Source organism: Pseudorca crassidens, chromosome 8 (assembly GCF_039906515.1).
Source record: "Pseudorca crassidens isolate mPseCra1 chromosome 8, mPseCra1.hap1, whole genome shotgun sequence".
Classification (NCBI taxonomy): Eukaryota; Metazoa; Chordata; class Mammalia; order Artiodactyla; family Delphinidae; genus Pseudorca; species Pseudorca crassidens.
In genome coordinates, this window is record NC_090303.1 from 93,441,188 (window position 1) to 93,468,862 (window position 27,675).

A 27,675-nucleotide genomic window follows, 5' to 3' on the forward strand; every position below is an offset into this window, starting at 1 on the left:
GTCCCTGGACGCCACCCCTCACTTGGTGGTCACATCTGGCATTTCTCTGATGGGGAGACGACTCAGAAATGCTCCAGACTTCTCAAAAGAGTATCAGGGACACAGAAATTGTAATCCTACTACTGATTTAAGCACTTTAAAATTAGCAAGTTACTTTACACATTATTAGCACATTGGTAACGAGCAGACCTTTAAAATGACCATTAAAACAAACATACTGTTCAGTGGTTTCTGAGACGCTTCATTCTCCACCCCCTCTATTCCTGAGCTCTCTTCCATCTTCACTTTTGCCTTTTTTGTCCTTCTCTTATCCTCTTCATTTTCACTGTCTGCTGTATAAAGACTCTGATCTGTAAAGGGTTGTCTCTCATCCCTGTATACAGTGGGAAAAACAATCGAGTCAGAAAACAGTGCAACCATGTAGCCAAATGGTACCCCTCCTTAATTTACAGAGAAAATAGAGAACTAAGACACTTTCCCCATATTTCAGGCAGCTGTGCAACGGTCTGGACCAGGGATTAAATGAACAGAGGGAATCCACTGAAAACTAATCTGTTGGATACTTTGATCTACTTCACATACTTAATTATCCTTCCATTTGTCAGCAGTAACCGGAGATCATTATCTTTCGCTCTCCATTCAGGTACCGTGGAAGATGGCTGGAGATGTTTGTTGAATTTTCCATTCAGTTTAGAGCTCAAAATGTCCTTGAAGTATAAAAACAGAACTTACTTAACCTCCGCCCTCAAATATACCAGCTTGACAAGTAAAGAACTGTATACCACCCACCCCCTCCCCCATCCCCCTCCCCAAGTCCTGCACGCTGAAGAGCGCTGGGCGGCCTCCGAGGCTAGCACGTTTGCAGTGGTGTGGCACGAAAACTAAATGGTTCCTAAAACCAAAGCATGAACCCGGTTCACCCTTCTGTAGGGCCAGTTAACTATAAAACACATTCTATAACGCAGAATATGAAATCTCTATCAAGTGAATTTGGACATTTCACTCTGCAGAGAGCTGAAAACCTGAAGAGCTGGAGAAGTCCTGCCTTCACGTGTCTGAATTCTCTTTGCCTGGCTTCTCCCTGCAGAAGTGCCAGCTGCTGGGTCCTTTCCCGTCACCCTGTCTTTGGCCTAATCTCTAGTCTTCCCACCAGGCACTCCCAGCAATTTACATGTCACCACCCTGCTATCACCGGGAACAAAGGCCACCGGGCGACATAAAGGCACAACAGTAGCTGGTTTTCAATACATAAAGAATATTTCCTTTTCGTGGCAGTAGTTTTCTTTAATAATAAATAGAACCTTTTATAATAAGCTAAATCTTCTCCTAGAGGGCTATGGGTTTAAGGCGGTTTAGAACAACAAAAGCTTAAAACAGTATAACTATAATTATATAAAATTTAAAATACTTAAGGAAGTTCTCATTTCTATATAGCTGCTTTAAATATGTTAATGAAGAGATACTGCTACCTTATTCATTTAAAATTATCCTCTACTTAAGATGTAAAATCATGGATGATATGGACCTCACCACACGTCATTAGCATGTTTTACAAAGGCCCTACGTTGAGCTCATGACTGCCCCACTGCTTCTCCCCTTTGTCCATTAGGCCATCACTTCTCAAACTGCAGTCATGGGTTTCACAGACTCCCAGCCTAACAGTTATCCATGCTGCTGCTGCTGGGCCAGGAAAAGGCCCTCTGCACTTGCTCTTCCCTCTGCCTGCAATACTCTTCCTCCAGTCTGTGTATCCATCTGACTTCTTCTGCTATGTAAGTGGCATTCAAATGCACCCACCTGAGAGGCTCTCTGACCACCTTAGCTAAAGCAGCCAGCCACCTGAGCCCTTTTATTCTCTGGCTCTACTGCTCTCTTTCTTCATAACATTTGTTATCTGAAATTAAATTATTTTAATATCTGCCTCTGACTTCAATCCTTCCAACTTGAGCTAGGATGGAAGCTACACCAGGGCAGGGACTTAGGTTATGCTCACTCTGGTATCTTCTCCAGAGCCTAGAAGAGCACGCGGCACTTGGTAAGCACTCAGTAAACATGTCGGCAAACGGATGAGATCTGTTCGTCCTACTTCTACACTGAAGCATGTCCCTGTCACGAGCAGAAGCGCTGCTGACCCCTACAGCACTAAGCAAAGATCAGACAACAAGAACGGCCGGACTGTTCTCTTTCTATAGTCCTTCTGAAGGCCTTTCAGAAACGACCAAGCCTCCCGTGTGACCATGGAACGGCAGCTTGCCTCTTCCCAGGGACACATCTCCAGTCTTCTGAGCACCTCCCTCGTGTGGAGCTCCAGGATGTCTAGGTTAGAAGGAGTTCGGACATTATGATCTCGAAGTTTCCGCATCCTTCGTCGGGAATGGTATGGGGAAGCTGCTTCATTTGAGGATCGTGAAACTGGACATACAGTAGGAATTCCCTGAGATTTAACTGGTTTGCCGTTTTCCTCCTTTAAGAATGAAATTCAGGGTATTTTTATGACAAGGCCACAAACATACCTGACTCATCAGCCATAAACATATTCTAGAAAACAAAACACATTCAGTTTAATCATATAAACAAAAAACACCAAATGATAAAGCTTGAACGGCTTTGCCGAGACCTTTTCCCCTTCTCTCCCCCACGTGATATACTGTGAACATATTTCCTTGCTTTTCAATGTCACTTTAGAGGCTGTGCCGCATTCTACTGTAGAGATATGGCATCATTTATTGACCTAATAGTAATGGCAGTTATTTAGGCTGCTTCCAGTTCTTCCCTAGGATGAAATTCTTTCACACACATAATTGCATAAATCAATAAATGCTTTTTAAACCAAAGTCACACATCTCTATGTAGCTTTAAAAATTAAAACTCTATAAGCATATCATGAAAAGCGCAGTCTACTCGTCCCCATCTGATTCACTTTCTCCAGAGGTAACAACTTTCAAGTTTTTAAGCATTGTAGTAACATACACAGAATTCTGTACCACATAATATATGTATATGTAATTTATACGTAACGTATACGTAATTTACCATTTTAAGGTGTAAAATGCCACAGTTCAGTGGCGTTAGGTGCATTTCACATTGTTGTCTAACCATCACCACTATCCATCTCCAGAACTTTTTAATCCTCTCAAACTCTTAAATAATAGCTCCCGGGCTTCCCTGGTGGCGCAGTGGTTGAGAGTCCGCCTGCCGATGCAGGGGACACGGGTTCGTGCCCCGGTCCGGGAAGATCCCACATGCCGCGGAGCGGCTGGGCCTGTGAGCCATGGCCGCTGAGCCTGTGCTCCGCAGCGGGAGAGGCCACAACAGTGAGGCCACAACAGTGAGAGGCCCGCGTACCGCAAAAAAGAAAAAAAAAATAATAATAATAATAACTCCACTCCTCCTTAGCCCCAGCCCCAGGCAACTACCATTCTACTTTCTCTATGAATCTGACTACTCTAGGAACTACATGTAAATGGGATCACACAATATTTCTCCCTTTGTGACTGGCTTATTTCACTTAACACAGTAACTTCAAGGTTCATCCATGTTGTAGCATGTGTCAGAATTTCCTTCTTTTGTAATGCTGAATAATATTCCACTGTATGTATATAACACATTTTGTTCATCCATTCATCTGTGATGGGCGTCTGGGTTGCTTCCACGTTTTCGATGCTGTGAATAATGCTGCTATGAACGTGTGTGTGCACCCTGCTTTCAATTCTTTGGGATATATACCCAGCCCTTCCAACTCTTGTAGCTGCTTTTTTTGTTGTTGTTGTTTCAGTTATTTGCCTCCAAATGTCTAAAGAACATGTTTAAACTGTTATTTCTTGGTTTTTCAGCTTCAGACATTATTGAATCCCTACTATATAAGATAAAGTCTTAATCTTTGCACACCTCTCCTAAAGGCACACACACTTTCTCTTCCTTCAGTATTTAAATTGGACTCAATGAAAATTATTTACAACCCAGTGCCATGTAACATACTATTATTACCTTTACTTTCTTTTACATCCTTTGACTTTCCCTTGAGTTTATAATTGCCTCATCTCCATCTGTTTTGCTTCCTATGTATTTATCACTAATTGATACCCAAATTCCCACTAGAAGAATGCAAACACTCAAACACATTAAGTAATTTATCAATCCTTATATTTTTCTTTGGAGACAGGAAGGCCTGATAAAGCACAGGATGCCCAGGTAAATGTGAATTTCAGATCAACAACTGATATGGAGGCTTTCATTCTCCTGCTCCATCCTGGACTAGCTGCACTCTGGGCCTGCACATGATACCAAAGGCCATTCCCGACCTGCTCCCATTCTACCACATAAAGCTGCCATCCCCACCCCCCCATCTCCGGCTGTCACTCCCTACCCTTTTCCCCTCCTCTATTTTCTTCAGAGCACTCCTCTACTCCTGAGTCATTAAAATATTTACGGCCAGCCTCTTCCTACTAAGCTCCATGCAGGCAGGGCCTTTGATTCCTGATGGGACACAGCACATAGTAGGTACTCAGTATTTGCTGGAAGAATGAATTCCACGGCTCCTCCTTTTTCGGTTTACTCTCTCCCAGAACATCCTCTAAGAGTCTCCTGAGAAAGGGAACATGAAGGTAAACTGTTGGAGACCTTGCCTCTCTGACATCTTTACCATCATAGTTGACTTATAGCGTGGCTGAACGCAGACCTGTAGGTTGGCATCCCTCCTATCCCAGAATGTTAAAGAGTCTGCTTTATTGCCTTCTAGTCTGTAATGTTACTGTTGAGAAATCTGATATTCTTCTCATTCCCATTTCTTTGTATATGACCCATACTTCCTTCTTTGATGCTTTTTAGGATATACTTCATGACATGTATTCTAAAATGTGACCAAATGTGCCTTTGAATAGGCCTTTTTTCACTCACTGTACCAGGCATTCTGTAGAGTTCTCAATTTGGGAAGGTGTGTCCTTGAATTCTAAAACATTTTCTTTGATTATTCTTCTGATAATCTTGTTTTCTGTGTTATCTCTCTCTGGAACTCACATTATTTTGACAGTGATTGTGTAAAACAACCTGATTTTTCTGTCCTATTTCTGTCTTTTTTTTTTTTTTTTTAAACTTTGGGAGAGATTTTTCCAACTTTATCTTCCAACCATTCTACTAAATTTTGTTTCTATTTTATTTCTAATTTCCAAGAGCTCCTTTTCTTTTCTCTTTGAATGTTCCTTTGTTAAAGCTTCCTGTTCTTTTTTCATGGAGGTACTATTTACTCTTTTCTCTCTTCAGGGTATCAGTTATGGTTGGGTTTTGGGCTAGAGACTTATTTGCTTATTGATTGTTTCTTCTGAATACTTTTTTTTCCCCCTTTTTATCCTTATTTTTGGTCTTTGTCTTAAAAAATTTTCTTGGCTTTCTATGCATTTTCAAAGGGAAGCATTAAAAAGCTATGTTTCAAGAAATGGTGCTAAGAAAACTAGATAAAAATATGGGGAAAAATAATGCCTTAATTTACCTTACGCTATGTATAAAATTTCAAGATTGGCCATTTACCTAAATGTAAAAGCTTCTAGAAAAAAAAGAAAGTATCTTCAAGACCTTGAGTGGGCAAAGATTTCTTAGAGAGGACACACAAAAAGGTTCTATTTATAAAAGAAAAAGATTTTATAAATTGGACTCCTTCAAAATTAAAAATTTCTGCTCATAAAAAGACACCATTTTTCATACGGACTATATCTCAAGGGAAAAAAAGTTAAAAAAAAAAAAAAAGACACCATGAAGACAATGAAAAGGTAAGCCATAGGCTGTGGGTAAATATTTACTATTACATATATGTATATATCTCATATATAATATATATCATCTGTACATACATGAATGAATGCATGCCAAAGGACAAAGAACTTGTGTCCAGGATATACAATAAACTCCTAAAAATCAATAATAAAAACAACATAATTTTTTAAATGGGCAAAAACTTCAAACAGATACTTCATAAGGGAAGATATACAGACAGCCATGCACACAAAAAGGTGTTCAACATCATCAGTCATCAGGAAAATGTAAACTAACACCACAATGAAACAATTTTCATATTCTCTGCAATAGCAAAAATTAAAAAGACTGAAAACACCAAATACTTACTGGCAAGTATATGGAACAACTACAACTCCTATGCATTACTGGTGAGAGTGTAAAATGGTACAAACACTTTGGAAAACTGTCTGGCAGATTCTCATAAAGTTAAAAATTCATTTACCCTATGACTTAACAACTCTACTCCCAGGTATTTATCCAAGAAAAATGAAACCATATATCTACCACAAGACACACAGGTTGCTTATAACAGTTTTATTCATAATGGCCAAATCTGCATATAACCCAAATATTCATCAACAGAAGAATGGAAAACAAACTGTGGTATATTCATTTAACCGAATACTACTCAGCAATGAAAAAGAACTACTGACACGTGCAACGTGAATGAATCTCAAAAGCCTTATGTTTAAAGAAGCCAGACACAAAAACACTACATCTGTATGACTGCCTTTATCTGAAATTCAAAAATAGGCAAAATTAATCTATGATAAAGCAGGACAGGTCCAAACAGTGGTAGTAGCTATGACAGTCCAAGACTGAATAGAAGGGGGCAAGAAATGACCTTCTGGGGTGATGCAGATGATTTTTAGCTCAACTGGGGTAAGGGTTACACAGGTATATACTTTTGTCAAAACTCGAATTGTACTTTCATGACCTGTGCGTTTCACTGTATGTAAAAAGGAAAAAGCTAATTGGGAGCGCTGTGTGAGTGGGGCTTTATCAACTGATGGGTTTCACTATAGGAATCTGGGTTGTTCCATCTGAAGGTTTCAAATTGTCAACATCAGCGGATCTTCTTCTTGGCCTGGGAGGTACAGACCAGACTGCCAGTGTTTTGGGGAGCCACGTGGAAGAAGAATCATTCACTATGTAGATTGTTACTTAATCCTCTTGTTTTCAGTACAGTACCCATCTCCCTCAGCTGGGTTCAGTGGCCAAAGTCCAGTCTCAAGTTCAACCTCTAAAAAATTAAATCTCTAGTTTTTTGCATGTGTTAAGGCAGGGATCTGGAGGTCAATTTATTTCTTAAATAGACCTTTAATCAATCCTGCTTTCAACCCCACCTCCACTCTCATATTCAGAGGGTCCTAGTTTCCCTGATTGCTGAACTTTTTGAAGGTTTTACTGTACAAATAAGATCTGCTCTGGTCTTCTCCCATTGCCCACACAGGTTTCAGCTCTCTCTGGTCTGCTAAGTCAGTTACCGCTTGAACATTTGCTTTCCAGCTTCCAAAATTTTGTTGGAGTCTTCATCTCTATTATTCTCTTTGTCTTCAGGGGATATTGCTTTTTATTCTTTTACTATCATTTTGGTTCCAAGAGGTGATAGTGGTAAACAGGTATGGTCATGTACAAAGTTTAATTGGATTCCTCTTATTTACTTTATTAAAATAATGCTAAGTCAAGGTATATGCCAGTTAGAAAGCATGAACTATTTACACTTCCAACCAGCAGCACAAAAATAAAGAATTTTATCTTTGCCAATCTGATAAATGATCATTTGAAATCATAAATTATGTGGCAAAATGTACTTGAATACTTTTTCGCATACTGAGAATATTTTTCATCTTTTTATTGGCTTGGCCATTTCTATGTCTTCTTTGGTGAAATACCCGTTTATATTTTCTTTGTACATTTTTCTACTGCCATTTTGCTTCCTTCTGTACTCCCTACCCTCCAATTAAAAAAACAAAAACCCCAAAACAACAAAAAAACACTTTGTTGACTATTTTTGTCCAATTATTCTTCCAAGTATATTTTACCATTTTCAATCTGTGATACTAATTTGGAATTGACATATTTCAGAAATGACACTCCCACTTATTCAACTATAGTTTTATTTCTCTTAGTAAAGATTTATAGTTTTTTCATACAGACCTACACCTTTCTTATTGAGTTTATTCTTAGTTTTGGTTGTTATTATATATGATATTTATATATGTATCCATTTACATATATATTCAAGATTAAATATGTGACTTTTGATTTTAAAAATCCATTTATATGCAGCTCTTCAAAAACAGAAAATAATTTCCTACCATATCTGAACATATTGAGAATTACATGAAATACTCTATCCAAGGATATTAAACCCAACATTTTAATATTTCTTAGACGTACACCTCTTTTCATTCCCCCAAACACAGCCCTAATCTGAGCTGTGTCAATTAGCCGCCACTCCTCCACTTAATTTCCTTTCAGTTCAAGCTGGATACTAACAGAACCACCTTCCTCAAGAATTCCTTTAACTAAAACCCCCTTTCTTTAATACCTAGAATAGCTCTAACTAATAAATTAAAACACCTAATCTAAGACTTCATGGGCTTTTATCAAAGGGCATTTACCTAAACAAGTTGCTGTAATATTTTCACTCAAGTGGATCTCCTTGCCCCACCTTACTTGTGTCATCCCTCTTTCCAATTCAGTTTCACCCAGCTCTTACTCATCTTACCTTTTCTCTTTCTTTCATTTCTTAACATGTATTCATCTCTGCATTGCAGAAATGAAGGAGATCTGAAAGTTTTGTTTATGCTGTATTTTTTTTTTATTTTTGGAGTAACATGAAGAACCTGAAGTAACCCGGTAACTGCTTCCTTATTACTTCACTATGATACAATACTCCAGATTTCTCCGTAGGACTTTGGGAGCCTGAAAACCTGAGACTCCTTCCAAGACACAGTGCATTCTATTTCTTCTAAGAGTGTCAGGGCTTCCCAATGTTTGTAGTGTGGTGGTAGATCCAAGTGCTTCTCAAAGCAGAGAGTAACCAGGCATTCAGATGATAGTCTCTACTCTTACCTCTATTGCTCGAATTACTTTAGAAAGTTCTTTAATAAGATGTCCAGGTCTAACATTGTCTGGAATTTCAAAGGCATGTTCAGATACAAGCTGTATTTGGATTAGCAAAGATAAGACAACCAAAGTTACTTACATTTTAAGATGTAAAAACTAATTTACTAAATCAATTTTCAGGTTCTCTAGATTTTACAGACAAGGTCAAATACCCACAAGTCAGGTCTCAGAGCTCATGTGGTTGGTTTCATATCTTCTAAGGAGATCCTTATTAACTCATAAAATCCTCTTACCTTGAGTTAAAAATGGACTTGTCTTACTGTAAATTTTGTTCTATATGGACTCTACACCTCAAAGCCTACTGTAATTCTAACTACTGCTATAATTAGTAGAGAAACTAACTAAATTTAATTCATAATACGTAAGGATCTGTAAGGGGGAACACAGGCACTAAAATAGTCCTAGTTTCTCATGAGAAATCTAATACGCCAAGTTTTTTTCTTTTCACATTGAAAGCAAAATAGGGAAAAGATCCCATTCACAGGAAAGAGGAATTAATTGGTGAGTTACCATATCTACTGAACTGCAAACTGCTGTCATTACTTATTATGTCTATTTCCAAATATTAATCTGTATATCTAAGAAAGTTTTGACCTTTTAGGCACACTTAACGTACTAATTGTTACTTCTGCTTTACATCCTCTCCTTGGTTTAGCATAATTTGTTAAAACAAACTAATGACATCAAGATACAGTTGAGTACTTTACGAGTGTTGACTCATAAATCCTTTCAACGACACTCTGACAGAGATACTATTAGGACTCTCACTTTACAGTTGAGGGCCTCAAGCACAGGTTAGCGGTTTATTAGCCGCATTGCTAAGGCTTGAATCCAAGCCTCTGACTCCAGAGTTCACGCTCTAAGCCACTATGCTAAGTAAGCTACCTCTCATCTTAGAGCAAGGTGGACAGTTAACTGCAAACATCATGCTTTTAAAAGTGCACTTCAAATGCAATGAATTAACAGTATGTATTATTTGATGAGTTTTACTGTGCATCAAAACCACCTACAAAGTCTGTTAAAAACAGAGGTTCAGATCCTATCCCAGATCAATTAAATCAGAATCTCTCGGGAAAGAAGCAGGGAGTTTATTTTTAAAAAACTCTAAAGGCAATTTTGATAAACAGACAAGTTTGAGAACAACTTGTCTACAGCCTTCAGAAGGAAAAGAATGACATGGTTTTTGCAACATACCCTTTATTTTGTTTTTATCTTTTTATATACTATATACTTTTGTAATCTGTTTATGCCTTTACTTGTCATTTAGATGATGACATCTTTGACATTGGAAGACATGATTTTTATTTTCCTGAATGCTTCCACAGTGCCCTTACTCTTAATGGATATGCAGCAATGATACTAACGTGAAAGGGAGCATAAAATTATTGGGAGGGTAACCTATTAATTACTGTCTCCCAATATCTTTTAAGAGGGGGATTTTTATTTCAGGTAGACATTTGAGAAATTAGCATGGGAATGTATTTTCATCAGCTCAACTATTTATCATTTATTAAAACATTGTATGTAAAGTTCCAGGAAGGAAATGAAGATTAGAAAGTCCCTGTTTTTCAAGAGCTTATAAACTTAGACAAGAGGACATGGACACATTACTTTATGGACATTAGTTTTAAGCCCACTGGACAAGAGATATGCTACGGACGCATAAGGAAAGGACATACTGCTTCCAAATGGAGACCTGGGATGACCTCTTAGAGGTGGTGGGATTCAAATGCAAACTAGACCACATTTTAGGGAAAAATGGAAGTCTCCTGCTTGAACCCTGACCTCTCTTTTCCTTCGTTCTTACATAAGACTAGCAGAGGCATAACAGCATAGGCTTTGCAAACGCAGAGACTGAGCTTTAATCCTAGCTCCACCAGTTGTCTTGGGCAAGTTCTTAAGCTCTGAACCTCAGCTTCCCCATATGTAAAATGGGGATACCAAGAGTACCCCAACCTCATATAGTTGTTTTGAAGAGTAAATGAGTTTATGGATATAACAACTAAGCACAGTGGTTAGCACACTATGTGAGCTCAAAGTTATATATTATTCTTCTATATCTACATGTTCATTTCTTAGTCAATATCCTAGATATACTCAACTTTACTTTCTTTTTGAGGTTAAAAGAAATACCAAGGTACTTCATTCTCATAAATATAAACATAAACCAGCACATTTGTATATACTGTCCAATAAAATGCAGGTTGTACTTAAAGCATGATTTCCATTCCTTCTACTACTCCAAAATAACATAAGGACTCTGTTTTCCTGACCTTGCCATGTAAAAATTAACAATTAATTCACCAAAGACAACTACTTACTTCTTTTTTCATCCATAATTTTAAAGCAGTATGCAGCGCTTTCACTCCCTGTACTAGGTAAGTCTGAGGCTGGAAACCATCTTCTCTCAGTTCTGTGGCAATGAAGTTGAGGGGGAAAGGAGTTAGTGCTCTGCGACAAAGGGATTAACTTTAGGTTTTGAGTAACCACCAAAGAGCAAACAAGTTAATGGAGAAATAATAAACAATCAGTTGAAAAGGTGAGAAAGAAAAAGAAACAGTATTACATTAAATGTAGTTGTACTAAATGCTCCAGTTAAAAGAAAGCTCACACACGTAAGGCTGAGTGAACGACAGGCCACAAGAGGATCAGCAGGAATCTACTCACAACAAGTCTAAGAATGGACACAATTAAACTAGTTTAGTGAGCGACACGGTGATAAAACTGAAGAAAAGGATTTCACAAAAGTCAGGATGGTGGTTCTCTCTTGAAGGGAAGGAGGAGGGTGCAATGGGAAAAATAACTGGGCCTCTCTAAGGTAGCAGCAAGGCTGTTTTTGCTTACTTTGGGTAGAGCTGACCTGAGTGACAGCTGTGCAGTTCTTTCAACTGTACGAGAGAGTATGTGTATGCAGTGTGTGACCTACACAACTGACTATGGGCATGACATACTACGTTATTGTAAAGGCAAATACACATACACACATACAAATGTCTCTTTTGGGCTTTAAAACCAAATTGATTATCTAAAACTCATGCAAAATATATTAGATGTGGTCTTAAATTCAGGTAAGGTGAAACAAAAGCAAAAGATCTCACTTCTGCTCAGTGTTTAATTTACTTACATGAACCCAAAATTGGTTCACTGTTTTATTATTACTAACACTAAACACAGTTAAGAGTTTCATATAATCCACACTTATTTAACCCATCATATAAACCTTATTAACAGCCTGAGCTGGAAGATAACAGGCCATAGTAGAAAGTTAAAGGGTCAGGAATAAAAAAACAACATAATGCGGGGTAACAAGACCACCATTCCTGCTTCCAGGATGAATCCTAAGACAATGGCAATTGGTATAGTGGTCATCTGGCTCTAGCCTTAGTGGGACTGGACTGACTCACTAATATTGCCAGGTAGCCTGTACTGATATAGATGACAAAATGGAAACATTTTAAAACCTCACCTACAAATATCCTTTTACAGTAATCGGGTTTTTTTTTTAGGTTTTTAATGTATAGGTTCATGTTTTCAGTGAGACCTCAATATTTCTGAACTCTCAATGGTCTAAAACAAAGGTTAAATCGTTATTTTAAGACTGAACAATTTGCTGCTTGTGGCTACAAGGGGAACAGCAAGAGTTTGTCTTTTAGATAAATTCTTAATTTGTTCTAAAAAGTCGACTGATGAGCCCCTCTTAGACATTAAGGAAAAAGCATTACCCCAGGTGTGTATGTATGTCAGTGTGTGTGTGTGTGTGTGTGTGTGTGTGTGTGTGTGTGTGTGTGTGTGTGTGTGTACGTGTATGTGTTAGTGAGAAGAGAAAGATGGAAAAAGTGCTCTGAATTTTCTGAATATTGAATTGCCAATCTCTTACCTGGAGAGTTCAGTAATTGGGTTTTATTTCCAGAAAATAAGGACATTTGTAAGTGTTTTTATAAGTGTTCCTATTTTCCCAGGCTTCTACTCGAATAGGGGACTATGAAATTTACTGTCCAGTATTTTACTGAAAATCATATATTGCAACTCTATGGATCTACTGTGACATCCCTGAAGCCAAGAAAAATACCCGAGAGCACTATTCCTCCCCATCCACGGGATCCCACCTCCATCCTGTACAGCTGCACCACTGTCAAGACACCTACCTCTACACAGTGCTACAAGGTGTGAGACGGGGTTCTACTGCTCTTTCCTTCCAAAGAAAGTGAGCTTTCCCCAGCCCCCCTTTTAAGGAAAGAAACCATAAATGATTTTTATCATTTAATTCCGTGCATGCCATCCTGGGAAATAAGTTATTGGTAGTTTTTTTTCCTTTTACCTTTTCTTCTTGTGTAACATTTAAATGGGGAAGACCCCCAAATGTTTAGACTAGACTTTATTGTTTGATCTGCTTATATCTCTTCTTCTGGGAGTTAATTATAATAGTAGCACTGGGACTTCCCTGGTGGTGCAGTGGTTAAGAATCCGCCTGCCAGTGCAGGAGACACGGGTTCGAGCCCTGGTCTGGGAAGATCCCACATGCCGTGGAACAACTAAGCCCGTGTGCCACAACTACTGAGCCTGTGCTCTAGAGCCCACGAGCCACAACTACTGAGCCCGCATGCCACAACTACTGAAGCCCCCGTGCCTAGAGCCCGTGCTCCACAACAAGAGAAGCCACCGCAATGAGAGCCCGCGCACCGCAACAAAGAGTAGCCCTCACTTGCCGCAACTAGAGAAAGCCCGCGTGCAGCAACGAGACCCAACGCAGCCAATAAATAAATTAATTAAATAATTAAAAAATATAGTAGCACTACTGGCAAACTGAGTAGGAAAGTTAGACAACACAAAAACCAGATGGACTGTATTTTCATGGGCATAAGTGCACAAAAAGCAAAAAATAGATAAAAGTGGAAGTTACAGTGAGTCTCCAACTTGACTGCTCAAAGATTATTAAACCAGTAATAAAACATCAAAATCTGAAATTCCACATAAAAGAGGTGGTACCTTGCAAGTTTAAAGGGATATATTTCCCACCTCCCTTGAAAAGAACCATTTTTCTTCAACTATAGATGCATAGCCTGACACTAGCTGGTTTGTGCCAACAGGTGCCTTATACTGGCCACATAATGGTCATAATGGTAATGGCACAGACACCACCTGATTCACTCAGGACATGAAAATTATTCCCTCGATTTTTTAAAAGCAAATGTTTGGGAACAAATACTAGGTAACAGTCCCTTGGCTTCAACTGCATTTTTGTTAGTGAGGCACTTTTACGTGCCTGATACTGTGTGCAGATGACTAAAGTCCCAGTGAAAGGAACATTTTTCAATATTACCTATGTGGTTCTGATGCAGCTCTTCATATATCTGATTTTTATGCCTAAGGACTAGAGATTTTCTAATTTGCTAAAAAGGTTCTGAACAGAGGAAAATAATGCATTTAAAAAACAAAATAGGGGGCTTCCCTGGTGGTGTGGTGGTTGAGAGTCCGCCTGCCGATGCAGGGGACACGGGTTCGTGCCCCGGTCCGGGAAGATCCCACATGCCGCGGAGTGGCTGGGCCCGTGAGCCATGGCTGCTGAGCCTGCGCGTCCGGAGCCTGTGCTCCGCAACGGGAGAGGCCGCAACAGTGAGAGGCCCGCATACCACCAAAAAAAAAACAAAAACATAAAACAAAATAGGGACAATAGCCACACCACATTTTAAAAAGAACCTCTCTTTCTATGAGTGGCTTTTAGTGAATTTAGAAGTATCATGCATCATATGAAACAACAAAATGTACAGATTATTTATTACCTTTTAGGGTCTCCAGCAAGTTTTTGGCTACAAACCAACATATGGCTTCAAAGAAAGGGAATTTGAAAAGATCTGGTGTTTTTAGCCTTTTTTCCATCTCATAACACCTAAATAAATAAGAGTTGAAGAAATTTAATATTAATATTAGCATTTCAAAGTTAAATGCAGACAATCAACTTAACTAAAATAAGCAGCCCACGACGTATAAGACCAATCGAGTAGTGCACATCGCTCAACACCACCACCACACGTGGGTAAGACTGAGCTGTGATCTTACTCAGGTCCGCCCTTAACAGATTTGACAGGATACTGAAGAATTTACAGTGGGCTTCAAAAAGATCACCCCTTGGGATCTGTAGCCTAGTTTTAACAGAAGGAATTTTACAAGGGTTCCACTATAATAAACAGAACGATGTGTTTAGAAACCGGCTGCCTGTGCTGGACAGCACTGCAACACCCTCTCACGGCATTTTCTTTAGGCTCTACTAAGCATTCAAGCTCAGGACCACACTTGGCAAGGGTCAAGGTGAGAAGACCTGTGAGAAACCACAGCTCGCCACAGGGTGAGTCTTCCGTGGGAGTCTTTGCAGCAGTCCACACAGCCAGGAGCCGTCTTTCCCCAGGGACAGCTCAGGTATAAAGAAACAAGATTCGTACTTGGCAAGTGTGGGAGCTGCCCTAGCTTAAAGCTGCATACCCCCCATAAGAGCCAGAATCTCTTGTAATAACTCCACAGATGCATGGCTTCCGGGGCTCCCCAGGGGCAGGCCAAGTTATAACAGTCACACTCAGGAAAGCCCAAAGACATGGCTTCCTACTAGGTATTTCTAGTTCTGCCAGTACTGATGCGGTTTATCAATCAGGAATCATTTTACCATAAGCAATGTTGCCTTGTAACAGTCTTCTCTCATTAGGCTACCAAGGGAAGTTATTACCCAAAGGTCAAATTCTCATGCAGAAGGGGAAATAGCTGTTAATCCTTTACCACAGCAAAATTAAAGCAGGTGTTTTGACAACGATCCTAACTTAGGGTTGCTCTGCCCCAGCAGCATATGTCACACCTGAGTCTGACTGGTTTTAGTTCAATTCCCTCACTGTAAAAATAGCCAAAGGAGAGCCTATCCATTTCTACAAAAGTCTGAAATTTGGGGAGATACCTAATCTCAAATTGAATAAACTATTCTTTTTGTTTTAGATTAGAAAAGCATCAAGGTGTTCTCCTGTCAAAATCTTAAGACAATACTTTTGTTAAAAGTTCCTAATAATTTCTCAGGGCCTATCTCCATGAGATCTCAATTAAGTATGTTGCTGAATTTTTTTTTTTTTGACTTTTAGAACTAAGTCCTATTTAAGAAAGGACAAAAGATCCTTTAAATACTGATGACACAAACCTGAGCTGCATGCCAATGTTAAGGTTGTGCAGAAAGTTCCCCCCAAAAGCCATACAGTCCTGAGAAGTGAGCACAGCATGAATCCACCCTGAAATGGTTAAAAGTATATAAATCAGTGATTTTTCAATATTCAAACCACACAAATGTGATATATACCTATTTTAAGAAACACAAAATATCAAAATCAGTTTACCTCATACTTCAGTGCTAGAGAAGCTAATGTCTATTACCATCTAGAGGTTCAATGATTCAAATATGTATTAAATGCCTATTATATGCCAGCCTCTGTGCTGTGTTTAAGATAAATGGATTGACCCAATTAGACAAAATTACGGTGCAGGGTAGGTGAAGGTTTCTGTGGTTGTTGCTGTTTCAGTTTTTTAGCTTAAAAACACAATCTACTTTATATTAAAGATTTTACTCTGAGACAAGTCAAATCTGGTTAGAGTGAGGCAAGCGCGTTTTCATTAAATGAACAACGGGACTGGCTGGACGCTTTGCCTCCCTAGTGTCATCCTGAAACAAGTGTCCTTAGGGACCAAGCAGAGGAGGATCAATGGAACTCAACCTGGGACCTTCCTCTAAGAAAGAAAAAGTAGATCACCCACATTTCATTAGGCAGGGTTATGGTCCTATAAATATAAATGCTGGCAATCAAAATGATATTTTCCCACAAAGTCAAAATGTTTTCCCATAAAAATGTTTTCAAAGTGAGGCTCATTTCTGAGATGATGCTAAACTTTTGAAAGAAAGGTCCGTAGACTGAACATAAAGACTTCATATAAACATAAATCAATATACACACATACGTTTGCATGTAAAAGCTGACTGTTAAAATAGACAGATCCCATTTTCCTTATACTTTTCATATTCTGATCCCTCATTGTGCTGTAACACAATATCAAAAAACTCCTCCCAAGACTGGCTTTCAAGTGGTGACCACGTGTGTGCTCAAAGGCCTTGAGCTTGACCCTGAAATCACAAATTTGAAGTCTCTGCTGGCTTCAAATTCTGTAGATCAGTGGTCCTCAATGGACGCAGTACCACCTGTAGAGTGTGATCTAGACAGTTTGGTGGGCTTTTTTTGGTCACAGTGATCAGGAGGCACTACTGTCATTTTGCGAGCGGGAGCCAGGGATGCAACATGCAGGACAGTTCCACACAGTAAGAAATTGTCCTCCATTAGTCAGGACTTTCAAATTTCTGCTGGGCATTCAGATAGGTGCAAAATCTGTTATTAACTGTCTGAGCCCAGAAACTATAACTCCATTCATATGAAACAAGGATCTTTTGCATGGTTTTGGCACAATTTTCTAGGAATATAACTAGGTAGCCTGTAAACTGAAGGAAGTGTATCAGTTGCCAACTACCTTGGGGGGGAAAAAAAAATCACACTATCTACGGCAGCAGTTCTTCAAATGTGGTCCCCAGACCAGCAGCACCAGCCTTAGCTGGGAACTTGTTAGAAATGCATATTCTCAGGTCCACCCCAGAGCTACTGAATCAGAACCGCTGGGGTTAAGGCCCAGCACTCTGCGTTTTAATAAGCCCTCCAGGTGATTCTGATGGTCAATGAAGTTTGAGAACCATTAATCCACACCAGAGCTACAGACTTTGAACTACCAATTACACGCCTGTACTGGTTAGCTGGCCTGTGCATCATCCTGACTTCTAATGCTGCTGTGCCTGAGCAGGGACATTGTAAAATGGTGTATTATTATAAATTACTTTTAATTTCCTCTTTATATTCTAATTAGGTCTTACATCAATGGGGGGGAATTACTGGTGCAGGAGGTTGTATTAATGATAAATGTGAATTCAAGATTTTTGAAGTGGGCATAACAAAATATCTGTCATAAGAGGGAGCTTTGGGGGGCTTTAAGGGAGGGGCTTTAAGGGAGAAGCTTAGCCCATTCACAGTGAAAGTACTGATACGTATCTAGATTTATAAATTCTGGTAGTTCCAGGCATTGATTCATTCATTTGCTCAACACATACTTCTTATTATATACTCCAGAGGCAAGGTAAGAAAGCAGGGCCTGTAACAGATCCTTGCAAACTGTGTAGCCATTAAGGTCGCCCAAATCAGAAGAACACAATTCTCACAACCACTGACCTGGAGAGTCCATACCCTGCATTTAGTCACGTCTCAAAATGACAGACCTGATACCTATGCTTGAGGCTATAGCTAAGGCTGGTACTCAATCCCCTCCTAGGGTCCCTCAAAACAGACTCATTGCCTCCTAACTGCCCCAGGACAGCTGCCCAGATTCTTACAGCAGGCTTGGGCCTTTGACATCAATGTAGAGCTGACCAGTTAAAATTAAAGGGAATTTCATCAAAATTTTATGCAAAGGACATTATCAAGAAAATGAAAAGACAACCCACAGAATGGGAGAAAATATTGCAAATCATATATCTGATAAGGGTCTAGTGTACAGAATATATAAAGAATGCTTACAGCTCAACAATAAAAAGACAACCCAACATAAAAATGGGCAAAGCATTTAAATAGACATTTCTCCAGAGAAGATATACAAATGGCCAATAAGAGAAATGCTCAGCATCATTACTCATTAAGGAAATGCAAATTAAAACCACAATGAGATACAAGTACTTCACACCCACTAGAATGACAAAAATAAAAAAAGATAACTACAGTGTTGGTGAGGATGTAGAGAAATCGGAACACCTGTACATTGCTGGTGGGAATGTAAAATGGTGCAGCCACTAGGAAAACAGTTTGGCAGTTCCTCAAAAAGTTAAACATCATTAAACCATATGACCCAGCAATTCCACTACTAGGTATATATAACCAAGGGAAATGAAAACAAACCTGCACACAAAAACTTTCACACAAATGTTCAAAGCAGCACTATTCGTAAGAGCCAAAAAGTGGAAACAACCCAAATGTCCATCAACTGATGAAGGGATAAATGAAATGTGGTACATCCATGCAATGGAATATTATTTGGCCACAAAAGGCAATGAAACACTGACATGGGCTACAACATGGATGAGCCTAGTAAACATGATGCTAACTAAAAGAAGCTAGATACAAAAGGCCACGTATTATATATGAAATGCCCCAAACAGGCAGATCCGCAGAGACTGAAAGCACACTAGTGGTTGCTAGGGGCTCAGAGGGGGGGGAAATGTGGAGTGACTGCTAATTGGCATGGGGTTTCTTTTTGAAGTGATGAAATGTTCTGGAATTAGATAGGGGTAGGGTTGCACAGCCCTGTTAATCTACTAAAAACCATTGAATTGTACACTTTAAAAGGGTGAGGATTATGGTAGATGAATTTTTCTAAATAAAAATAAAAGTGAAGGCAAATGACATAAAACACAATGCCAAAACGAGTCCTGACTACAAGAGAAGCCCTCTAAGGCACAAAGAAGTGAGAAGTCCAAGATCAGAATCATCGCTCGGGCTACGCGAAACTACTTTCCAAACACATTAAGGTCAGAGATTTCAATCAAAAGCTGACTCCGTGTGATGAGTATCCACTATGGGGAGCGGAATGGGATTAAAACCTTACCTGTAGGAACAAATAAGGTATGTCCCTGCTTTACCACACATTTGTAGCATTTATCCACCTTATCTCCAAAGAACACTTCACTCTGGGTCACAGATGAACTCCAAGATTCATAGAGTGCCAAATTGTCATCTGTTGGCTTTATCAAATAAAAAACCTTCTCGCCCTAGGAGGAAGTAATCACACTATTTTTGAAAAAGGAAATGCCATTCTAGGATGGCCTATATTGATGTAATTTCCCAATACAATGTTCTAAATTAAATTAGATAATTATCAGATTTTTTTAAGGCTCAAAAAGACATATTTCACATACCTGATCAATAGCTATTGCCCTTAATAAGCATCTTCAAAGGAGCTAAGGCTCCCGTCTCAAATACGACAAGGGGTCAATAAAGCAGGGATGGAGAAATAGTTACGAGAGAGGAGGGTAAAGCATCACAAACATCCTACTGATCTCATTTTCAAGGTAGAGAAGTAAATACATGTTAATAGGCCCCAGGTTACAGAGGGTCATCTCTGCAAACTTTGCCCTTTCTCCTAAGACATATAATAATACAATTATTTTTAAAGATCTGTGAATAAACTTTCTTTAATGAACTAACCCTTTGCTTTCTCACGGAGGAAAGGAAGAGGAGCTCAAGGGCACAGCAACAAACATAGTCCAGAGCATTGCTGATGCACAGGCATGTGATACTGACGAAGATTTGGCTCTAGATCAGCACTGCCCGAAAGAACCTTCTGTGACGATGGAAATGCTCTATATCTGTGCTACCCAATATAGCAGTTATGAGCCCTATGTGGCTACTGAGCACCTGAAATGGGGTAGTGCAAATGCGGAACTGAATTTTAAATTATATTTAATTATTTAAATGTAGCCACATGTGCCGAGTGGCTACTGTACGGAATAGCACAGTTCTAGATAAAGCAAGGTGAATATAAGCTCCTGAGGAGAATTCGTATTTGTATGGGCATTCCTGACTTATCCAACTAGCTGGCTTTAGCCTCACCTTAGGGTCAGAAGCAATTATTACTATAATTTTGCTCCTTCTCAGGTATTAGATTCAGGGATTAACTGCTAACTGACTAGGGGGAAGAAGAAACAAAAAGAGACAAAAGGCTAAAAGAGATTAATTTATAAGATGGGGGCAAAAAAAGGGAATCTATATAAATTAAGAATTCATGGCTCCTCCATTACTTGGGATTAAAAAAAGAAAATCATAATGCTTCTTTAAGTATTTAAAATGATAGCTCCCACTGAAAAAGTACAAAACACTTCCCTCTTTACAAACGTCATTTATAGCAAATGAATATACCCATGGAAAAATAAGACTGTACGTTTTTGTGATTAAGTGAACAAAGAAATACCCCAAGCTTACCCAGAGGACATGGTACCAAACTGAAGTCCCACCAAAGTCAATGTGGAAATCTGTGTAGCTGTCTTGAACTCCCATTAAGCAGTATTTCTGAACAAATGGCTTGGGAAAGACTGAATCATCAGGCCAATAATTTTCCACCCAGGAAAGTTTTCTGGCTATATCAGGAACCTCCACCAATTCAGACATCCTTTAAAAAAACAAACACACACATACACACACACCCACATCATGCAAATTAAAACTTCTTAAAATTTCATCTCCCATTTCAACCCAAACCAAGAAATTAACTGGAACTCACAGCTAACAGCAATACTTAAAGTCTGAGGGTACCAAAGCAAAATTTACAACACAGCTATATCACTGGACCACTTTAGAAGTCACAGTTACGTTTTTTACTAAAAGAAATTCATCATTTAACTACATTTTAGCTAACACTCAGAAGGCTAAACCAAAACGTCCAGAACTACTCACTTTGTATCTGAAAATTCAAGGCTGATCACATTTAACACTTTTGGTCTGTTAGGATTCATGAAGTATTTAACATAATTGTGAAGTGTCATTTTGCTGTCTGCCTGCCTTGCCACATCAATGACATCTATCACTTTGTCACCACCTGCAGAGAAAAATTATAGTCTTATTATTGCGCTTAAGAATTTCATCAATAGACGCCCTACACAAAAATATTTTAAAGACTATATTTACTTGTATGATAATTAAGCCATCTATAAAAACTGTATAGCCTAGACAAAGATTCTTCCTATACTTTTTAAGTCCAACTGGAACTTTTGAACAAAGGGATGACTTTTGAAAGAAAGAATAAAGCAATTAAGACAGAGCTGCATAATTAACACTGAGTGTAAAAAGTTATATGTTTACAAAGCTTTCTACACACCAATGATTTCTTGTGCAGCTCACGACAAAAATGCATATTACATTGGTAGGTAACAACTGTGCCGCATTCCTCATGCATAAAATAAGGGGACTGACTTTCCCCTTTCACTTCTTTAACACCGAAGATTCTGAGTCCATCATTTTGGGAAACCAATCGGTCATTGGGGAATTAGTGAACAAATTAACCAGGACAAACAATTTCTGCTTGCCTGGTAGTGTCTTCTCTTCTAATATTCTGCTTCAAGAAAAAAATGAGTGGTTAGGAAGCAAAAACCAGTTCATATTAGGGCCTGTGAAATGCGTTCTGAATTGGGATTAATTTACAATTTTCCTATAAAATCATGAGGTATTGCTTGCTCAACACTGCATCACCCTAAAAAGCATAATTAGTTTTACAATGTCCTGTAGGATAAGGTGAAATTCAAAATATGGCAATACTTAATCTGAAATAGGAAACAAGTGACATTTTCTTACTTTAATGTAACTTTATATAAGTTAAGAAAGTATTGCTAAATAGACTATTTTATACTTACGAGGCAAAACAATTCTGTTAACTGAAGCATTCTGCAGTACTAAAAAGTTAGCTATCAAGTACTATGAACGTTTTTCCTACACTTATACTACACTAGCCATTTACTTTACAGTGCTATCCATGTAAACAGGTTTAGGTGAAACCTCAGCCTCATCCTCTAATTTATCAAATAATTCAAAACTAGCTGAATGTGAAGTCAGACAATTTAATTGGATTCCTCAGTGAAACAATTATCAATGTCAACCAATGGATCAATAAAGGGACAAGTTCTCAGATACTTCATGCTCAGGAGATAACATACTCTAAAGAATAGACAGTTTGAGTCAAGATAGATTTGAGATCTAATCCTCAAATAATCTCTGTTTTGTTGACAAGGAATGAGACCTACATAGAGTCAGCTTTATCTCTAAATACCCTGATGCGAATGAAAAAAGTGACTGAAAATGTCAACAATATTGCAACAGGTGAAGGGTCTTCCACCTTGTTTCTTATACCTTTCCGGGCCTCAATATAAAAAATTAGGTCCAGGCATCGTTAAATGGCAGTATCACCAAGTCATCTATATAAAAACAGGTTTGAAAGTGAGCTCCTCTTTTTCACAGCCTTTCTCTAGGCAGCAGGAGGTCACTAAAGCAGGATCCAGAGATCTTGTACCTGAATGCTGCTACAGAGGCCTAGAACCACCCCGATTTCCCAAAGTCTTCTTCCTCAGTCTGCAGCTACCCCTCCATAATAATTGTTCCTAAGCAAGTATCAGGAAATTTTTTTTTTTTTTGCGTTACGCGGGCCTCTCACTGTTGTGGCCTCTCCCGTTGCGGAGCACAGGCTCTGGACGCGCAGGCTCAGCAGCCATGGCTCACGGGCCCAGCCGCTCCGCGGCATGTGGGATCTTCCTGGACCAGGGCGCGAACCTGTGTCCCCTGCATTGGCAGGCGGACTCTCAACCACTGCGCCACCAGGGAAGCCCGTATCAGTAAATTTGATGACAACAACAACAACAAAAGCAGTAGGATGAGGCAGAGTAAATAAAAATATGCAAAATGTTTTTTTCTGTCTTTCTGAATGTAATTCTGCTGAGAAAAAAATAGTTTTCAACATAGATAATACTGAATTTCACTTTTCCTGACCCAGAAACGGAACTAAAGTAACATCTCTTCATTCAACTTTTAGTATTTTTAGGATAATACCAATTTCACTTTTACCATGTTTTCCCAAGTAATTAAAGGAATCAAGTTCGTACCTACATAACGTTCCACGTCCATAACAGAAAAAGTAGGTGGAGGGAGCCTGAGTCCTAGATCATCTAATTTGGGGACCATAATAGGGACTTCAAATCCATGTTTCTCCAGGTATCTTTGTGTCAGCTGGCTGCCATGCATCTTTACAATGATTTCATCGGCACTAAGGAAAGCATAAGAGTAACATGTCATCTCTGTTGATAAGTTCAGTTAAGAAAGATAATCTGGTAATGGGTTAATTCATATACTATATTATTATCTACATCAGTGGTTCTCAACCTATCATACCTAATTCTCCTTTTTATAACAAATGTTTTATAAAGCCCCTTTTAGTATTCTAAAGTAAAAGTCATAGATAATTACTTCAATCTACATATAATTGGAAAAATATATATGTATTATATAAAATGCCTTAACTATAACAAGAGAAAAAACAAATTAGTTTCCAGCAAAATACGTATTTCAATATGTAAATGTTCAGGTAAACAACACTAGAAAATATAACAGAATAATAGGATGCTTACAATCGACTGTAACGAGTGGCTGGATTTAAAAGTAACAAGATCAGAAGCCACTCAACACAAGCTGCATAGAAAACCAGAAGAGCAAAAGGGAGGGGGTACAGTAGAATAAAAGCTGGTTAGGATAAGTAAAAACAGACCAGATTTTATCTGGCTATAAAAGTCTACACAAATATTTGTTAGGCATTGCAAAGTCTCACCGGACACAGAACAATTCACGTTGTCCTGCACACTGGGGGATGACTAGCGTCTGTCGTCCCTACTCTTTGAGACAATGTCCAAATGCCCCAACTGAGAACTCCTGGTTTCAAAGGTCTGCTATCACCAGTATTTAATAAATTTTAACATGCAGTCACCTTAAGCCACTAAAAAGGGTTGCTGAACCTCCAGCTGCCCTCTTTGATGATTAACACATTCTAGGCATTACACTTAAGTGTGGTTTGTCCCTTTTCACTATCCCCTATCTAACCACAAATCAAAGATCTCTTTAAATGGGGATATTCTAGATTTTATCTTCCAACTGCTCACAGAATGCAGCTGCTATACATTCAAAGTTAAGTGCAACACTTGCATCATAGGTTAAACACAACAGTTTCCATTTATACAGTCAGATCTTAACAGTCTTGATGTCATCTGTAGCCTAGGTGTCAAGGAGAAGACAGGAGAAACTGGGTCTCTGAATTACTGAGCTCAGATCTTCCCACCTTCTCAATAACAGAAGGTCAGTTTAAGGCCTAAAAAAATCAAGACAGACTTTTCTTGGATAGTCTTGTAAGTGGAGGGCTCAGAGCTCCTTCACCTGACTCACTGAGTTCTGTACTGCCTTTTATTTTCCTCATAAGCATCCACAAGTGTTCCTTCTTCCCCAACCTCTGAGAATTTAACAATTCCTTAAACTCCAACCTAAGGGAGAATCTTAAATCACTTGTACTCCTCCATCTCAAATGTCTGGTGCTTTACCTCCCCCCATTGATCAAAAATATGTAGATACAAGTGCTTAAAAATACAGGCACATCATTACTTACAAGAGGAAAAAACTGGACACAAACTAAACATACACCATAGTGGGACGGTTAAGTAAATTACGGGATATATATACATACACACAACACACACACACACAATTGCATACTACACAGCAGTTAAGGAGTGAGGTAAATTTGTGTATACATACAGAAAGATACCTATTAAACATAACAGTAAAAAAAGCAAGTTGCACAACATATGCATAATGTAACCCCATTTTATTTTTTAAAATTAGATGTATATATACATCCATACACCTATACACATAAATGTTTTAAAAGTTATCATTTATGTAAAAAAGGGTCTCAAAAGACTTTGTCTTAAAGTGGGGGGGTCGGGGTAGATAGTTGGAGTTCACTTTATTTTATACACTTCTATATTAATCACATTAAGTATGTATAATTTAGTTAATTATTGTCACCCTGCCACAGTTTTAAATGATGTGGAGGTTTATGGAGTTACATTAAATAAAACCAAAGACCTTTAACTAGTGGTGAGTACAGTGTGGACACTTGTGACCGCCTCTGGAACCTGCTCACATCTGTGTTTAATACTTCGGCCGAGAAGCCACGGGACTCACTGGGCCAGGACTTTTAACACTACACTTTTGGGTTACAAACCTATTTTAAAAAACGAAAGCTAAGGCTCCTCTCCCTGAAAAATTCACATTCACATGTCAACATGTCAACTGTTTACACAATTTTAGGAAACTCACAAGCCTCTCTGAAGCCAGCCCATAGAGCCTGGCTGAAAACTCTGGCCCGGGGCTCCAAATCAATCAATGAAAATAAACAGACATTTCTCCAATGACTTTGAAACTCATAAAGGAGAATATCTGAGAATAAGGCCTTTAATATCACAAAAATCACGTGGCGATCACTGTGTTTCATTTTTTTTTTTTCTCCCAGTACGTGAGGGAGCCAACAGTAGCTGCTTATCATTATGTTTCTGTTTAAGGGAGGGGAACGGCCAGGTATCCTAAAGACTATGACAAAATAGGAAGGGTTTTATAGTTACATGATCTAAAATAATTCCATAATAGGCTGCAGGTGATATTGTGATTGAAATTTAAATTGTGCTTCCCCTTTTTAACAAGCCTGGATATGATCTCGTGTAAAAAGCCTATTAAGCATTATCACTTTAAATAGATGTCAGGCAGCGAGTAGGAAATGATCTAAATTAGCATGGTTAAATGCTGTAAAATGCTTTTGACATTTGTTCTTTGAGCCACAGATAACTCAAATACTTTCCATTATCCTTAAAAAAAATAAAAAAGCCTAGTCCTGTTGCCACCAGAGGCTAAGCAATGGTTGTGGGGACTTCTGGCAGACGTAGGGTGGAGGCAGATAGGAAAATAACATAAGAAAAAAGCAGAGTATGAAAACAGGTGTAAGAGAGGTGAAGGAGAAAGAGAAGCAGCAGCTGCACAACATAAGGAACGAAGCACAGGAATAAGTGCCTTAGATCAGTGTCTTTCAAACTTTTTGGACTGAGACCTACAGTTAAATACATTTTTACCCAGTAGTCCAGTACACATGCACATAACAAAGTTTCCATGAAACTATGCTTATTTACTCCTATTACTTGCAATGTACCAATATTTTCTATTCTGTTTTATTTTCAAAAAGTAAAAAACTGATTAAGAATAATAATGGCTTGCAACCTGAAGTTTGAACACGCTCCTTTAGATAATGTCACCTTATTGGGTAACATTCTTAAATGTTCTTTGGTCATAACAGGTTTCCTACCTTGGGAAGACTCGAGAACGTAATTCCTTCACAAAAGTTCTAGTTCCAGCCTGCACTGGTTTGGAACCATCATCAATTTCTGTGTAGTCGTGCCTGTGCCAGTTCCTCCTCTTTTTCACTGGATTTTTAGAAGATTAAAAAAAGAAAGCATTTTTGTAACTGGTGGTACTACGTACTTTCTATAATCAATTATAGTCTATATAATCAGAAACAACAATGGTCAAGTACAATAATACATTTTTTAATACATTTCTAAGGCTGAAGAAGTAAAATTTAATGCTGCAATTATAGGCAATTAACTGTGGGTTTTAAAAATTCTTTTTATTTCAAAAATGATTTTAAAATTAAATCAACAAATTCAAATTAGCAGATTGAGCCTTTTATAATATCCACATTTACACATATAAAATCTCACAATTATTTAAAATCATGATTTTCACTAGAACATTAGGTCATGATACGATTTTTATGGATCATCCACATCATCCCCTCAGGACAGGGCCTCTGATCCCACAGCAGAATCTATTTCAACAGCACAGTTCCCTTCTCTGTTATGTCAAGATTTATTCCCAAAATAAGCATGGTTACACTGACACGGAGAATAGCAGGTGACTGCGTCATAGCGAAAGGAGGACAATTAAGATGACAGAATATATAACCTCTGGTCAGATCTAACACTCAGGTCCCGTGATTCAACAGCTCTGGGAGGCT

The 27,675-nt window shown here is 38.6% G+C and overlaps 1 protein-coding gene across 1 annotated transcript in view; it reads right to left on the minus strand.

The window, feature by feature from the left end:
- The window catches only part of KDM7A (lysine demethylase 7A), an 81,042-nt gene that overhangs the window by 13,371 nt on the left and 39,996 nt on the right, over window positions 1–27,675 (minus strand). Inside the window, exons 3-14 of the mRNA XM_067747186.1 lie at window positions 26,965–27,082; window positions 23,672–23,832; window positions 21,480–21,621; window positions 21,009–21,195; window positions 19,636–19,798; window positions 16,094–16,181; window positions 14,703–14,809; window positions 11,244–11,335; window positions 8,869–8,958; window positions 2,255–2,464; window positions 583–707; window positions 219–373 (exon numbers count right to left, since the gene is read on the minus strand). Of these exons, the coding sequence (XP_067603287.1) occupies window positions 219–373; window positions 583–707; window positions 2,255–2,464; window positions 8,869–8,958; window positions 11,244–11,335; window positions 14,703–14,809; window positions 16,094–16,181; window positions 19,636–19,798; window positions 21,009–21,195; window positions 21,480–21,621; window positions 23,672–23,832; window positions 26,965–27,082 (1,638 nt within the window). The remainder of the gene's footprint in view (window positions 1–218; window positions 374–582; window positions 708–2,254; window positions 2,465–8,868; window positions 8,959–11,243; window positions 11,336–14,702; window positions 14,810–16,093; window positions 16,182–19,635; window positions 19,799–21,008; window positions 21,196–21,479; window positions 21,622–23,671; window positions 23,833–26,964; window positions 27,083–27,675) is intronic.